The sequence below is a fragment of the Chiloscyllium plagiosum genome, unplaced genomic scaffold (genome assembly GCF_037043375.1).
Source record: "Chiloscyllium plagiosum isolate Xiang-an unplaced genomic scaffold, Cpla_swu_hap1 HiC_scaffold_7, whole genome shotgun sequence".
In the NCBI taxonomy this organism is placed as follows: domain Eukaryota; kingdom Metazoa; phylum Chordata; class Chondrichthyes; order Orectolobiformes; family Hemiscylliidae; genus Chiloscyllium; species Chiloscyllium plagiosum.
The window spans coordinates 121208967-121225750 of NW_028270145.1; the positions used below are offsets into that span (position 1 = coordinate 121208967).

General features: G+C 44.3%; 1 protein-coding gene across 2 annotated transcripts in view; it reads right to left on the minus strand.

The window, feature by feature from the left end:
* The window catches only part of myo10l3 (myosin X, like 3), a 234138-nt gene that overhangs the window by 191521 nt on the left and 25833 nt on the right, over nucleotides 1–16784 (minus strand). Inside the window, exons 3-7 of one of the 2 annotated variants that reach the window (XM_043694412.2) lie at nucleotides 10001–10159; nucleotides 7018–7205; nucleotides 6317–6451; nucleotides 4890–5014; nucleotides 2088–2101 (exon numbers count right to left, since the gene is read on the minus strand). In XM_043694412.2, coding sequence (XP_043550347.1) covers nucleotides 2088–2101; nucleotides 4890–5014; nucleotides 6317–6451; nucleotides 7018–7205; nucleotides 10001–10159 — 621 coding nt within the window. The remainder of the gene's footprint in view (nucleotides 1–2087; nucleotides 2102–4889; nucleotides 5015–6316; nucleotides 6452–7017; nucleotides 7206–10000; nucleotides 10160–16784) is intronic. The other variant, XM_087989442.1, reaches the window with a different exon arrangement.

The window sequence follows — 16784 nt, forward strand, 5'->3', positions numbered from 1 at the left end:
ACCACAGAGAAAGGGTCACTGGAAGTCACCAGAGAACAGAAGTCACCATGGGCCAAAGATCACCAAACATTATCACAGAGCAAGGGTTAGAGCTGGGCAAGGGATCATTGTAGGGTGAAGGGTCAGAGCAGAATCAGAACAGTGTGAGAGATGATGAAGTGGGTGTGGGTCACCGGAAATGAGGAGACACAGGAAATTAACCACAACTCAGACAAGATAATCCCCTCTTATAATTAATGAGAATAAAACTGCATCCCTTCCTCTCAGAGAGATAAAGGCCCGTATCCCATCCTAGCCTAAGCTAGGCCAGATTCTGAAATAGTCACAACCACCTTCAGCCAAAAGGATAGTTTCCACTGATGGAGGGCAGTGAAGGAATCACTGGACTGATTCCTGGGAAGGCAGAACTGTCCAACAAGAAGAGATTGAGGAGCCTGGGTCTGAATTCTCTGGAATTTTGAACAGTGAGGTGATTGAATTGATGCATGCAACATTATTATAGCGATCAACAGGGCAGATGCAGTAAGGATGTTGGTCCAGGTTGAAGAAGGGGGCTGGAACCAGGCCCACAGTCTCAGAATACAGGGCAGGCCATTTTGGACTGAAATGAGGGGAAATTCTTCAGTGGAAGGGTGCTGAATCTTTGGAATTCTCTTGGATGTAGGTTTGCTTGCTGAGCTGCAAGGTTCATTTCCAAACGTTTCATTACCCTACTAGATAAGATCTTCAGTGGGCCTCAGGTGAAGCAATGCTGAAGATTCCTGCTTTCTATTTATATGTTTGGGTTTCTTTGGGTTGGTGATGTCATTTCCTGTGGTGAAGTCATTTCCCCTTCCTTTTCTCAGGGGGTGGTAGATGGGGTCTAACTCTATGTGTTTATTGATAGAGTTCCGGTTGGAATTCCATACTTCTAGGAATTCTCGTGCATGTCTTTGTTTGGCTTGACCTCGGATGGATGCGTCAAAGTGGTGTCCATCTCTCACTAGTATCCTTAGATACAGATGAGGAAGGACACCAACTCGGACAACACATCCTAGGACAAGCCATACAAAGACATGCATGAGAACTTCTAGAGGCATGGCATTCCAATTAGAACTCTATCAAACATATCAAGTTTGACCCCATCTATCACCCCCTGAGAAAAGGAACAGGAAGTGACTTCACCACAGGAAATAACATCACCACAGGAAATGACATCACCAACCCAAAGAAATCCAAACATATAAATAGAAAGCAGGAATTTTCATCATTGCTTCACCTGAGGCCCACTGAAGATGCTACCTAGCAGGGTAACGAAACATCTGGAAATGAACCTTCCAGCTTAGCTAGCAAACCTACATCCAAAACCTCAACCTGAGCTACAAATCTTCTCAAAACTCACTTTGGAATTCTCTATCCAGAAGACAATGGAGACTTGGCTATTGATCATGCTCAATTTGGAAATCAATAGGGAGGAAGGCAAAACGTGGGTACAATACATCAACCACTTCCCCTCTATTCACTCTGTTGAGACTATTTCAAAAATCTATGATAATTAAAGAAATAATTTCCCTTTCATGAAGCCATGCTGACTCTCTGCTTTAGTGTCACTCAGAGGAGGAAATCTGTTGTCCTTTCTCTGTCTGGATAATACATGACTCCAGAACCATAACATTCAGTTAATTCTTTATTAATCTCTGAAATGGCACAGCAAGCCTCTCAATTAGATGCAAGAAGACAGCTCAACACCATCTTCTCAAGATCAATGAGGGATGGGTAAACATTTTATTCAAACAATCACAGGATCTCATAAAACTGGTGGGCAGAAACTCTTCCCGCCAGTGAGGGGAGGCAGAAGGTTAAAATTTAAGCCAGGACCAGAATCACATCAAAGGCAATTGAAATCTGGATCTCTCTCTGTTGTAAATCTGTTAAAGCTGAGATTGACTGAGCCTTTAAAAGGAGATGGATAGATTCTTGTTCGGTGAAGGGAATCAGAGGGCAGGCAACTGGGATCAACTCCCAGGATCGGGCTGAATGGTGGAATGGATCCAATAGACTGAATGACTTCCTCTTGTGCTGTGCAATACTAAGTGGAGGGAGCTCACCTTTTCCAGTAAATCTGCATCAGGAGTTAAGGATGTTAAAGGGTCATCTGCACATTTAATTCATTTTCATCTGGGAGCTGGTAGATTGGAGATCTTAACATTCCAGGGTCACAATCAAACCAACTCCAAACACTTAGCCCATTCCCAAACTCCATACAAACACACCCTAATCCCAAATCGCAAGTATTACCACAATCCCAATCTTCAAATACGCATCCTAATTCCAAAACCCAAATAAAAACCTAAAGAAGGGAGGAAAGGGTCATGTGAGGGAGCCGTGGTTTAATAAGGAATTGGAATCCCTTGTTAAAGGGAAGAGGGCGGCCCATGTAAAGATGAGGCGTGAAGGTTCAATTGGGGCGATTGAGAGTTATAAGGTAGCCAGGAAGGATCTGAAGAGAGAGCTAAGAGCAGCAAGGAGGGGACATGAAAAGTCCTTAGTTGGTAGGATTAGGGAAAACCCTAAGGCTTTCTATAGGTATGTCAGGAATAAAAGAATGACTAGGGTAGGAATAGGTCCAGTCAAGGACAGTAGTGGGAAGTTGCGTGTGGAGGCTGAAGAGATTGGGGAGACACTGAATGAATACTTTTCGTCAGTATTCACTCAGGAACAGGACATTGTTGCCGATGTGAATATTGAGTCACAATTAATTAGAATGGACGGCTTTGAGGTATGTAGGGAAGAGGTGTTGGAAATTCTGGAAAGAGTGAAAATAGATAAGTCCCCTGGGCCTGATGGCATTTATCCTAGGATTCTCTGGGAAGCAAGGGAGGAGATTGCAGAGCCATTGGCTTTGATTTTTATGTCCTTGTTGTCTACAGGAATAGTGCCAATAGACTGGAGGCTAGCAAATGTGGTTCCCTTGTTCAAGAAGGGGAGTAGGGATAACCCTAGTAACTATAGGCCGGTGAGTCTCACTTCTGTTGTGGGCAAAGTCTTAGAGAGAATTGTAAGGGATAGGATTTATGAACATCTGGATAGGAATAATGTGATCAAGGATAGTCAGCATGGTTTTGTGAAGGGCAGGTCGTGCCTCACAAACTTTATTGAATTCTTTGAGAAGGTGACTAAGGAGGTAGACAAGGGTAAAGCGGTAGATGTGGTGTATATGGATTTTAGTAAGGCGTTTGATAAGGTTCCCCATGGTAGGCTACTGCAAAAAGTACGGAGGTATGGCATTGAGGGTGAGTTGGAGGTTTGGATTAGGAGTTGGCTGGCTGGAAGAAGACAGAGGGTAATAGTTGATGGTAAAGGTTCATCTTGGAGTGCAGTTACTAGCGGTGTTCCGCAAGGATCTGTTTTGGGACCATTGCTGTTTGTCATTTTTATAAATAGCCTGAAGGAGGGGCTAGAAGGTTGGGTGAGCAAGTTTGCAGATGATACGAAAGTCGGTGGAGTTGTTGACAGTGAGGAAGGATGTGTCAGGTTACAGCGGGATATAGATAAGTTGCAGAGCTGCGCAGAAAGGTGGCAAATGGAGTTCAATGTAGGTAAGTGTGAGGTGATTCACTTTGGTAAGAGTAACAAAAAGATGGGGTACTGGGCTAATGGTCGGATACTTGGTAGTGTGGATGAGCAGAGGGATCTTGGTGTCCATGTACACAGATCTCTGAAAGTTGCCACCCAGGTAAATAGTGCGGTAAAGAAGGCATATGGCGTACTGGCTTTTATTGGTAGAGGAATTGAGTTCCGGAGTCCTGAGGTCATGTTCCAGTTGTATAAGACTCTGGTGCGGCCGCATCTGGAGTAATGGTGCAGTTTTGGTCGCCATACTATAGGAAGGATGCGGAGGCACTGGAACGGGTGCAGAGGAGGTTTACCAGGATGTTGCCTGGTATGGTAGGAAGATGGTATGAGGAAAGGCTGAGGCACTTGGGGCTGTTGTCATTGGAGAAAAGAAGATTTAGGGGTGACTTGATAGAGGTGTACAAGATAATTAAGGGTTTAGATAGGGTTGACCATGAGAACCTTTTTCCACGTATGGAGTCAGCTATTACGAGGGGGCATAGCTTTAAATTAAGGGGTGGTAGGTATAGGACAGATGTTAGGGGTAGATTCTTTACTCAGCGAGTCGTGAGTTCATGGAATGCCCTGCCAGTAACAGTGGTGGACTCTCCCTATTTATGGGCATTTAAATGGGCATTGGATAGGCATATGGAGGATAGTGGGCTAGTGTAGGTTAGGTGGGCTTGGATCGGCGCAACATCAAGGGCCAAAGGTCCTGTACTGCGCTGTATTTTTCTATGTTCTATGTTCTATGTTCTATAGAATTGCAGATGCTGGAAATCAGAAACAAAACAGAAGTTTCTGTAAAAGTTCAGCAGGTCTGGCAGCCTCCGTGAAGAGAAATCCGTGTTAACATTTTGGGTCCAAAGACCCTTTTTCAGACCTTTGAGGAAGGATCACCTGACCTGAAACATTAACTCTGATTTCTCTTCACAGATGCTGTCAAACTTGCTGAACTTTTCCAGCAATTTCTGGTTTTGTTTTCCAAAACCCAAACCCTTACTAAATCCCAAAACCCAAACACTCACCCAACCACAAACTGGAAATACTCATCGCAAATTCAAAACCCAAATACTCATCTCAATCCCAATGTCTAACCCGAACCCAAGTCCCCTGAGCTAATAGCCTTCAACTGACTCCCAAACATCTCAGTCCATACTCTACAGCTATTAGTATATTGCTGTAATGGGGATAGTTGTACAGTGGTTTGTAGGACCAACTGGAATGACTGGGTCATTGATAAAGGGCAGTGAGCAGATACAGCTTTTTCACACACTCCTTGAACAGAAGGATACAGTCAACAATGGCACCTCCCTGAATGTTTCCATTCTGAGAAAAGTGAAGCTGGATGAATTTCCCAAACCGGCTGGAGTTGTTGTTGTAAACAGTCCTGGCATTTCCAAAGGCTTCCATGACCGGGCTGTAGAGAAAGATTCTCATCGTTAATGCTGAAACTGAAACCTGAGGGTGGCTCCTGCTGCCAGTTTCTCAACTCACACAAGGTCCTGTTCCAGGATTAGTCCCATGTTCACTCACCCAAATTAGATCTGGTCAAGCAGCATCTGGATTTTAAAATTCATATCTTTGTTTTTAAATCCTTCCATGTCCTCACCCCTGCTTACCCTTGAATCTCCTCAAACTCCACAACATCCAAAACCCTCTAATACTGGCTCTTCCACATCCTCAGATTTAAATTACCCCACCATTGGCACTGTGCTCTTGGGTAGCTGGCACTAACTCTGGAATTCTTTCCCCAAATCTGTCAAATTGTCTTTCGTCCTTCAAGATACTCCTTAAAAGCAGCGTATTTCAACAAACCTTGGCCTTCTGCTCTAACTGATCTAATGTGACTCAGGGCAAAACTTGTTTCAAAATACACTGATGAAACATCTGGTGCTTAAGAAAAACAAGATATTGCCCTCTTGAGAGAGTCAGTCTGGGTTGGACTGTACTCCCATGAGTCAGTGTATGTGGGACTGTACCCCAGTGAGAGTCAGTATGAGTGGGAGTGTCCCCCAGTGAGAGTCAGTGTGTGTGGGACTGTACTGCATGAGGGTCAGTGCATGTGGGACTGTACCCCAGTGAGTGTCAGTGCGTGTGGGACTGTACCCCAGTGAGGGTCAGTGTGTGTGGGACTGTACCCCAGTGAGGGTCAGTGTGGGTGGGATCCCGATGCCAGTGAGAGTCAGTGTGTGTGGGACTGTACCCCAATGAGGGTCAGTGTGGGTGGGATCCCGATGCCAGTGAGAGTCAGTGTGTGTGGGACTGTACCCCAGTGAGGGTCAGTGTGGGTGGGATCCCGATGCCAGTGAGGGTCAGTGTGTGTGGGACTGTACCCCAGTGAGGGTCAGTGTGGGTGGGATCCCGATGCCAGTGAGAGTCAGTGTGTGTGGGACTGTACCCCAGTGAGGGTCAGTGTGGGTGGGATCCCGATGCCAGTGAGAGTCAGTGTGTGTTGGACTGTACCCCAGTGACAGTGTATGTGGGACTGTACCCCAGTGAGAGTCAGTGTGCATGGGACTGTACTCCAGTGAGAGTCAGTGTATTTTCCATGACATATTCTTCAATGAGATTGTTTGTTTTATGCTGATCAGCGGATCTGGAGGAATGCTCTTCTCAGTAATGGCTAAATTGCAGTGTTTTAATAGTCTGTTTCTGTATTGTAAATGTTGGAAGTAGTGTGGGGGCTGAGTTGTCGGGGTATGATTCATAGTTTGCATACCTGCTCCCCAGGATGGCTTGTTCCACATGCGTGCTCCTCTCTTGAGATGAGCCTCCCAACGATCTCTGGCTTGTTACAGACAGAAACTGAAGCAGTAACTTTGTACTTTCCGTCTTACCAGCTCCACTTTCACCACTGTGTGGGTTACAGTCACAGGCCCGGGAGTAAAAGATCCACAAGTTAGAGTATCATTTAACTGTCCACCATTTAACTACTTCACTAATTCAGGTTACGGGTACGAAGGGATGTTGTTGCATGATAAACAGTCTAAATAGTGAGAGAATACCGTCTGCAAATTTTATTATAAATCTGGTATCTCCTATGTTGGTTTCTGTGAATACGGCACAAGGCTATATCAGATTGTTATAAAAATCTCTCTGGTCCAATATTGTTCTTTAGGAAAGGAAATCAGCTGTGCTTATCTGGTCTGGTCTACATGTGACTCCAGACCTACAGCAATGTGGTTGACTCTAAATTGGGGAGAACATGGGTATTTGGGAATGTGGATCATGGATGAGAAGATGAGAATAAGGAGTGTGGAGAGGTGGATGGGAAATAGTTGTTCTAATTGTTTTCCCTGTTCCTAACTCAAGTTGATTAATATCGTTTGTTGAAACTGACAAGAAAGAGATGGTGGAGACTGGAATTAGTTTTGGTGATGCCTGACCTGCCTCCTTTGGGACTCAGTGTAACCTACGTACCTGATGAGAATGCATTGACTATCCTGACGTTTCCACAAGCAGTGGTAACACTCATTGGCGATTGCAAAGATGTGCGGTGGAAGCTCTCCGAGCTGGTGTTTGCTGTATAACTCGACTGTGTTGGCACTGTACAGACCCTCGATGCATTTGTAGGGATTCACTGCAGTCAGGATGGAGCCTATGTTAGTCTGGAAAAAAAATTGGATTAGGCTTTGGACGCAAAGCAACATGATCAGTGGAGTGTTCTTCTATGTTGTAACTGGGAATAATCCTCAATGGGAATATTGTGGAACTGGGAATATCTATACAGGTAATATCCCACAATGGAAATGTCTGGAAATTGGGAATTTTCACAACGGGAATGCCCCACAGGGAAAATATCTAGGAAGAAGCACTGAAATGGAAAAGGCACAGAATATAATTGGGTGGGGGAGACGATAAACATCTCCACCCTCAACATGGGGGAGTCCAACACATCAGTGCAAAAAAAAGGTGGAAGCAATTGCAACAAAGCAAAAGGATGGTTCACCTCAGCCCCTTCCAAAAATCACCACCATCACAGATGCCTGTCTTCAGCCAATTCAAATCACTTCACACAGTATCAAGAAACACCTGGAGGCACTGCTTGCTGCAAACGTTATGGGCCCTGTCAATATTCCCGGAATAGCACTGAAGACTTGTACTCCAGAATTTGCCGTGCCATGGGCCAAGCTGTTTTGGCACAATCACAACATTACCATCGACCCGACAATGTGGAGGATTGACCAGGCATGTCATGTATACAAAAAGCAGGACAAATTCAACTGGCCAATTACTGCCCCATTAGTCTTCTTTCGATCCTCAGTAAACTGATGGAATGGGTCATCAACAGTGTTATTAAGCAGCACCTGCTCAGCAATAACCTGCTCAGTGACGCCCAGTTTGGGTTCCACCAGGGCCACCCAGCTCCTGACCTCATTACAGTCTTGGTTCAAACATGGTTCATTAGCTGCTTGGTACATTAGCAGAGGGATTGAATTCAAGAGTCGTGAGGTGATGTTGCATCTGTACAGGACCTTGGTTAGGCCACATTTGGAGTACTGTGTGCAGTTCTGGTCGCCTCACTTTAGGAAGGATGTAGAAGCTTTGGAGAGGGTGCAGAGAAGATTTACCAGGATGTTGCCTGGAATGGAGAATGGGTCGTACGAGGATAGGTTGAGCGTGCTAGGCCTTTTCTCATTGGAACGGAGAAGGATGAGGGGTGACTTGATAGAGGTTTAGAAGATGATCAGGGGAATAGATAGAGTAGACAATCAGAAACTTTTTCCCCGGGTACAACAGAGTGTTACAAGGGGACATAAATTTAAGGTGAAGGGTGGAAGGTATAGGGGAGATGTCAGGGGTAGGTTCTTTACCCAGAGAGTGGTGGGGGCATGGAATGCGCTGCCTGTGGGAGTGGCAGAGTCAGAATCATTGGCGAACTTTAAGTGGCAATTGGATAGGTACATGGATGGGTGCTTAAGCTAGGACAAATGTTCGGCACAACATCGTGGGCCAAAGGGCCTGTTCTGTGCTGTATTGTTCTATGTCCTATGGACAAAAAGGGCTGAGTTCCAGAGGTATGGAAACCCTTGACATCAAGGCTGCATTGGACCGAGTGTGGCATCAAGCAGCCCTGGCAAAACTGGAATGAATGGGTATCAGGGGGCAAACCTTCCACTGGTTGGAATAATGCCTCACACGTAGAAAGATGGTTGTGGTTGTTGGAGGTCAGTTACCTCAGGTCCAGGACATCTCTGCAGAAGTTCCTCAGGGGAGTGACCTTGACCCAACCAACTTCAGCACCTTCATCAATGACTTTCCCTCCATCTTTAAGGTCAGAAGTGAGGATGCACACTGATGATTGTACAATATTGAGCACCATTTACAACTCCTCAGATACTGAAGCAGTCCATATCCACATGCAGCGAGACTGGGACAATATCCAGGCTTGGGTTAGCAAATAGCAAGTACTATTTATGCCATCACCAACAACATCAGCCCTTTGACATTCAATGGCTGACAAATAGCAATGTCATTCACACCACACAATGACTATCACCAATAAGAGACAATGTAATCACTGCCCCATAACATTCAATGGCCTCACCATCACTGACCCCCATTATCAATAACCTGGAGTTTAACACTGACCTGAAACTGGCCATATAAATACAATGGCAACATGTGCAGATCAGAAACTGGAAATCCTGCAACAAGTAACCCGTCTCCTGACTCCCCAAAGCCTGTCCACCATCTACAAGGCAGAAGTCCAGAGTGTGATGGAATACTCTCCACTTGCCTGGATGGGGGCAGCTCCAACAACACTCAAGAAGCTTGACACCATCCAGGACAAAGCAGCCGCTTGATTGGCCCCAAATCCAAACACATTCAAAAGCATCCACTCCCTCCACCACCCACACTCATTAGCAGCAGTGTGTACTATCCACAAGATACACTGCAGAAATTCACCAAAGACCTTGAGACAAGACCTTCCAAATGCTAGACCACTTCCATCTCAAAGGACGAGGGCAGCAGATACATAGGAACACCACCCCCTGCAAGTTCCCCCCAAGCCACTCAGCATCCTGACTCAGAAATATATCACTGTTTCTTCCCTGTCGCTGGGTCAAGATCCCTCCTTAAGGGCATTGTGGGGCAAATCTTCGCACATTGACTGCAGTGGTTTATGAAGGCAGCTCACCATCAGTTGGTTGAAGGAGCAACTCGGGACAGGAAATAAATGCTGACCTAAAAGTGGCATTTGCATCCCAAAAACAAAATCAGATATAATTTGGTTAGATTAGAGCTGATGGGCTGAATAGCTTCTCAATAACCTGGAGCAGCACCTCTGGGTGACTGATGACAATTTATGGGGTGAACAGGAGTTACCGCCACTCTTTCATTTCAAACACAGGCTCTCAGCAAGAGAAGGGGAAACTGCAGTGGTAGAAAATTGGCGTACATAGATCTTATCCTGTTTGTATCGGAGAAAGAGGTTGTACAGAATAGCAGCTTCATGGAGATCCATGAGACTTGACATGTCGTCCACTCCGTCAACACTGGTCTGATGCATTGGGATAACAACCTCTCCAGATAGTTCAGCCAGTTCAAATGAAAAAACCTAGACAGAGAAAAAGAGAGAGAGAGAGAGAGAATGCAAGAGAAAGAGTGAGAGAAGGCAATGGAAACAGACATGAGATAGACACAGAGACAAGGGACCAATCAACAGATAGACATAATGATGAGACAGACACAGAGAGAAAGAGAGACAGGCAACAGACACGTACAGACAATGATATAAACCGTAAGGCAGAGTTGGAGAGATAGAGAGAGAGAGAGAGAAACAGAAAGAGAAGGATACAGAGAGGAAAAGAGAGAGATAGAGACAAACATGGAGCAAATAACAGAAAGATTGAGAGAGACAGAGACAGAGAGTAGGATTGAGAGAAACAGAGTTTGAGAGAGAGAGAGACAGAGAGATTGAGAGAGAGAGAGAGATTGAGAGATTGAGATTGAGAGAGACAGAGGTTGAGAGAGAGAGAGAGACAGAGATTGAGATTGAGATTGAGAGAGACAGAGATTGAGATTGAGAGAGAGAGACAGAGATTGAGATAGAGAGAGATAGAGATTGAGATAGAGAGACAGAGATTGAGAAAGAGATAGAGAGAGGCAGAGATTGAGATTGAGAGAGTCAGAGATTGAGATAGAAAGAGACAGAGATTGAGATTGAGATAGGGAGAGACAGAGATTGAGAGAGAGACAGACAGACAGTAATTGAGTTGGAGACAGAGATTGAGATTGAGATGGAGAGAAACAGAGATTGAGAGAGAGAAGAACAGAGATTGAGAGAGAGAGAGAGAGAGAGAGACAAAGATTGAAATTGAGATTGAGAGAGACAGAGATTGAGATTGAGATTGAGATTGAGATTGAGAGAGACAGAGATTCAGATTGTGATTGAGAGAGAGAGACAGAGACAGAGACAGAGACAGAGATCAAGATAGAGAGAGACAGAGATCGAGGTTGAGATAGAGAGAGGCAGAGATCGAGATAGAGAGAGAGACAGAGATTGAGATAGAGAGAGACAGAGATTGAGATTGAGATAGAGAGAGGCAGAGATTGAGATTGAGAGAGACAGAGATTGAGGTAGAGAGACAGAGGTAGAGATAGAGAGAGACAGAGATTGAGAGAGAGAGAGACAGAGATTGAGAGAGCGAGAAAGACAGAGATTGAGAGGAAGACAGAGATTGAGAGGGAGAGACAGAGATTGAGAGAGGGAGAGACAGAGATTGAGAGAGAGACAGAGATTGAGAGAGAGAGTGATACAGAGATTGAGAGAGAGACAGAGATTGAGATAGAGAGAGACAGAGATTGAGATTGAGAGAGAGAGAGACAGAGATTGAGATAGAGAGGGATTGAGATTGAGATAGGGAGAGACAGAGATTGAGAGAGAGAGAGAGAGACAGACAGAGATTGAGATAGAGATAGAGAGAGACAGAGATTGAGACAGAGAGAGACACAGAGATTGAGATTGAAATGGAGAGACAGAGATTAAGATTGAGAGAGACAGAGATTGAGATTGAAATAGAGAGAGACAGATTGAGAGAGAGACAGAGATTGAGATAGAGAGAGACAGAGATTGAAAGAGAGCGAGAAAGACAGAGATTGAGAGAGAGAGAGCGAGACAGAGATTGAGATTGAGCGAGACAGAGATTGAGATAGAGAGAGACAGAGATTGAGATAAAGAGGGACAGAGATTGCGATAGAGAGAGACAGAGATTGCGATAGAGAGAGACAGCGATTGAGATTGAGATAGGGAGAGACAGAGATTGAGATGGAGAGAGACAGAGATTGAGTTAGAGAGAGACAGAGATAGGGATAGGGAGAGACAGAGATTGAGATGGAGAGAGACAGAGATTGAGTTAGAGAGAGACAGAGATAGGGATAGAGAGAGACAGAGATTGAGATTGAGGTTGAGATTGATATTGAGAGAGAGACAGAAAGAGTGAGAGAGAGACAGAGAATGAGATAGAGAGAGACAGCGATGGAGATTGAGATAGAAAGAGGCAGAGATTGAGATTGAGATAGGGAGAGACAGAGATTGAGAGAGAGACAGACAGACAGTAATTGAGATAGACAGAGATTGAGATTGAGATGGAGAGAAACAGAGATTGAGAGAGAGAAGGACAGAGATTGAGAGAGAGAGAGAGAGAGAGATAGAGAGAGAGAGAGACAAAGATTGAAATTGAGATTGAGAGAGACAGAGATTGAGATTGAGATAGAGAGAGGCAGAGATTGAGAGAGAGAGAGACAGAGATTGAGATTGAGAGAGACAGAGATTGAGATTGAGAGAGGCAGAGATTGAAATTGAGAGAGGCAGAGATTGAGATAGAGAGAGAGAGAGAGACAGACAGATATTGAGGTTGAGTGAGAGAGACAGAGATTGAGAGAGAGAGAGACAGATACAGAGATTGAGAGAGAGAGAGACAGAGATTGAGATAGAGAGAGACAGAGATTGAGATAGAGAGAGACAGAGATTGAGATAGAGAGAGAGCGAGACAGGGATTGAGATTGAGAGAGACAGAGATTGAGATAGAGAGAGAGAGAGAGAGAGACAGAATTTTGAGTTTGAGCGAGAGAGACAGATATTGAGTTTGAGCGAGAGAGACAGAGATTGAGAGAGAGAGAGAGACAGAGACAGCGATTGGGATAGAGAGAGACAGAGATTGAGATTGAGATTGAGAGAGAGACAGAGACAGAGATCGAGATAGAGAGAGACAGAGATAGAGAGAGAGAGAGACAGAGATTGAGATAGAGAGACAGAGATTGAGATTGAGATAGAGAGTGGCAGAGATTGAGAGAGAGAGAGAGAGACAGAGATTGAGATTGTGAGAGAGAGACAGAGACAGAGATCGAGATAGAGAGAGACAGAGATTGAGATACAGAGACAAAGATTGAGATAGAGAGACAGAGATTGAGATTGAGATTGCGATAGAGAGAGGCAGAGATTGAGAGAGAGAGAGACAGAGATTGAGATTGAGAGAGGCAGAGATTGAGATTAAGATTGAGAGATTGAGATAGTGATAGAGATAGTGATAGAGATTGTGATAGAGATTGTGATAGAGATAGTGATAGAGATAGTGATAGAGATAGTGATAGAGATTGTGATAGAGATTGTGATAGAGATTGTGATAGAGATTGTGATAGAGATTGTGATAGAGATTGTGATAGAGATTGTGATAGAGATTGTGATAGAGAGAGACAGAGATTGAGATGGAGAGAGACAGAGATTGAGATAGAGAGAGACAGAGTTTGAGATAGAGAGAGGCAGAGATTGAGATAGAGAGAGGCAGAGATTGAGATTGAGAGAGACAGAGATTGAGGTAGAGAGACAGAGATAGAGAGAGACAGAGATTGAGGGAGAGCGAGAAAGACAGAGATTGAGAGAGAGAGAGAGAGAGAGAGAGAGAGAGAGAGAGAGAGATTGAGAGAGAGAGTGATACAGAGATTGAGAGAGAGACAGAGAGACAGAGATTGAGATAGAGAGAGACAGAGATTGAATAGGGAGAGACAGAGATTGAGATAGGAATAGAGAGAGACAGAGATTGAGATTGAGAGAGAGAGAGGGACAGAGATTGAGAGAGTGAGATGCAGAAATTGAGATACAGAGAGACAGAGATAGAGATTGAGATTGAGATAGAGAGAGACAGAGAATGAGGTATAGAGGGATTGAGATTGAGATAGGGAGAGACAGAGAGACAGGCAGAGATTGAGATAAGATAGAGAGACAGAGATTGAGGTATAGAGGGATTGAGATTGAGATAGGGAGAGACAGAGAGACAGACAGAGATTGAGATAGAGATAGAGAGAGACAGAGATTGAAATAGAGAGAGACAGAGATTGAGATTGAAATAGAGAGAGACAGAGATTGAGATTGAAATAGAGAGAGACAGAGATTGAGACAGAGAGAGACACAGAGATTGAGATTGAAATGGAGAGAGACAGAGATTAAGAGAAAGAGAGACAGAGATTGAGATTGAGATAGAGAGAGACAGAGATTGAGATTGAAATGGAGAGAGAGATTTAGAGAGAGAGAGAGAGAGTGATTGTGATTGAAATAGAGAGAGACAGATTGAGAGAGAGACAGAGATTGAGATAGAGAGAGACAGTGAGATTAAGAGAGACAGAGATTGAGATTGAGCGAGTCAGAGATTGAGATTGTGAGAGACAGAGATTGAGATTAAGAGAGACAGAGATTGAGAGAGAGAGTGATACAGAGATTGAGAGGGAGACAGACAGAGATTGAGAGAGAGAGAGACAGAGATTGAGATAAAGAGGGACAGAGATTGAGATAGAGAGGGACAGAGATTGAGATAGAGAGGGACAGAGATTGAGATAGAGAGGGACAGAGATTGAGATTGAGAGGGACAGAGATTGAGATTGAGAGGGACAGAGATTGAGATTGAGAGAGACAGAGATTGAAAGAGAGAGTGATACAGAGATTGAGAGGGAGACAGACAGAGATTGAGAGAGAGAGAGACAGAGATTGAGATAGAGAGAGACAGAGATTGAGATAGAGAGAGACAGAGATTGAGATTGAGAGAGACAGAGATTGAAAGAGAGAGTGATACAGAGATTGAGAGGGAGACAGACAGAGATTGAGAGAGAGAGAGACAGAGATTGAGACAGAGAGGGACAGAGATTGAGATAGAGAGGGACAGAGATTGAGATTGAGAGGGACAGAGATTGAGATTGAGAGGGACAGAGATTGCGATAGAGAGAGACAGAGATTGCGATAGAGAGAGACAGAGATTGCGATAGAGAGAGACAGAGATTGCGATAGAGAGAGACAGAGACAGATTGAGATAGGGAGAGAGAGATTGAGAGAGAGAGAGACAGAGATTGAGATAGAGAGAGACAGAGATTGAGATAGAGAGAGACAGAGATTGAGATTGAGAGAGACAGAGATTGAGATAGAGATAGGGAGAGAGAGATTGAGAGAGAGAGAGAGAGACAGAGATTGAGATAGAGAGAGACAGAGATTGCGATAGAGAGAGACAGAGATTGAGATTGAGATAGGGAGAGACAGAGATTGAGATGGAGAGAAACAGAGATTGAGTTAGAGAGAGACAGAGATTGCAATAGAGAGAGACAGAGATTGAGATTGAGATAGGGAGAGACAGAGATTGAGATGGAGAGAAACAGAGATTGAGTTAGAGAGAGACAGAGATAGGGATAGAGAGAGACAGAGATTGAAATTGAGATTGAGATTGATATTGAGAGAGAGAGAGAAAGAGTGAGAGAGAGAGAGACAGAGAATGAGATAGAGAGAGACAGCGATGGAGATTGAGATAGAGAGAGACAGAGATTGAGAGAGAGAGATTGAGATTGAGATAGAGACAGAGATTGAGATTGAGAGAGACAGAGATTGAGATTGAGATAGAGAGAGACAGAAATTGAAATTGAGAGAGAGAGAGACAGAGAGAGAGAGAGAGATTGAGAGAGACAGAGATTGAGATGGAGAGAGAGACAGAGATTGAGATGGAGGTAGAGAGAGATACAGATTGAGATAGAGAGAGACAGAGATTGAGATTGAGATAGAGAGACAGAGATTGAGAGAGAGACAGACAGAGATTGAGAGAGCGAGAGAGACAGAGATTGAGCGGGAGACAGAGTTTGAGAGAGACAGAGTTTGAGAGAGACAGAGTTTGAGAGAGACAGAGATTGAGAGAGAGAGTCAGAGATTGAGATAGAGAGAGACAGATCGAGAGAGAGAGAGACAGAGATTGAGATGGAGAGAGACAGAGACAGAGATTGAGATAGAGAGAGAGACAGAGATTGAGATAGAGAGGGACAGAGATTGAGATTGAGATAAAGAGAGAGAGATACAGAGATTGAGAGAGAGACAGAGATTGAGTTTGAGATAGAGAGAGACAGAGATTGAGCCAGAGAGAGAGATTGAGATTGAGAAAGAGAGAGACAGAGATTGAGAAAGAGAGAGACAGAGATTGAGAAAGAGAAAGGCAGAGATTGAGATAGAGAGAGACAGAGATTGAGACAGAGAGCGACAGAGATTGAGATTGAGAGAGAGAGAGAGATTGAGAGAGAGAGAGAGAGATTGAGAGAGAGACAGAGATTGAGAGAGAGACAGAGATTGAGAGAGAGACAGAGATTGAGAGAGAGACAGAGATTGAGAGAGAGACAGAGATTGAGAGAGAGACAGAGATTGAGAGAGAGAGAGGCAGAATTTGAGAGAGAGAGAGACAGACAGACACAGAGAGATTGAGAGAGAGAGAGAGAGACAGAGAGAGAGAGAGAGACAGAGAGATTGAGGGAGACAGAGATTGAGGGAGACAGAGATTGAGGGAGACAGAGATTGAGGGAGACAGAGATTGAGGGAGACAGAGATTGAGGGAGAGAAAGAAGAGGGGAGAATATTAGCACATTAAACCAAACAAGGTGGCCATCAAACTCATTGCTTCAGACCTCAGCCTCTCCCACTCAGCTGACAGACTGTAATGAGAAACCAAAAAGAGAGAATACATTTTTATAGTACCTTCCAGAGGAATTTAGGAAGATTGGAAGTAACAGGGGAGCTAGGGTGTCAGATGCAAGTGGAGTTAAGGCAGTAAGAAGGAGAGGGAAGGCAGCAGAAACAAATCCCACCCAACAAATCCTGTAAAAGTCAGAACAGTGTTAAAAAGGCAGAATTATAGGCGCTCTGTCTAAATGTGTACGGCATCTAAGAC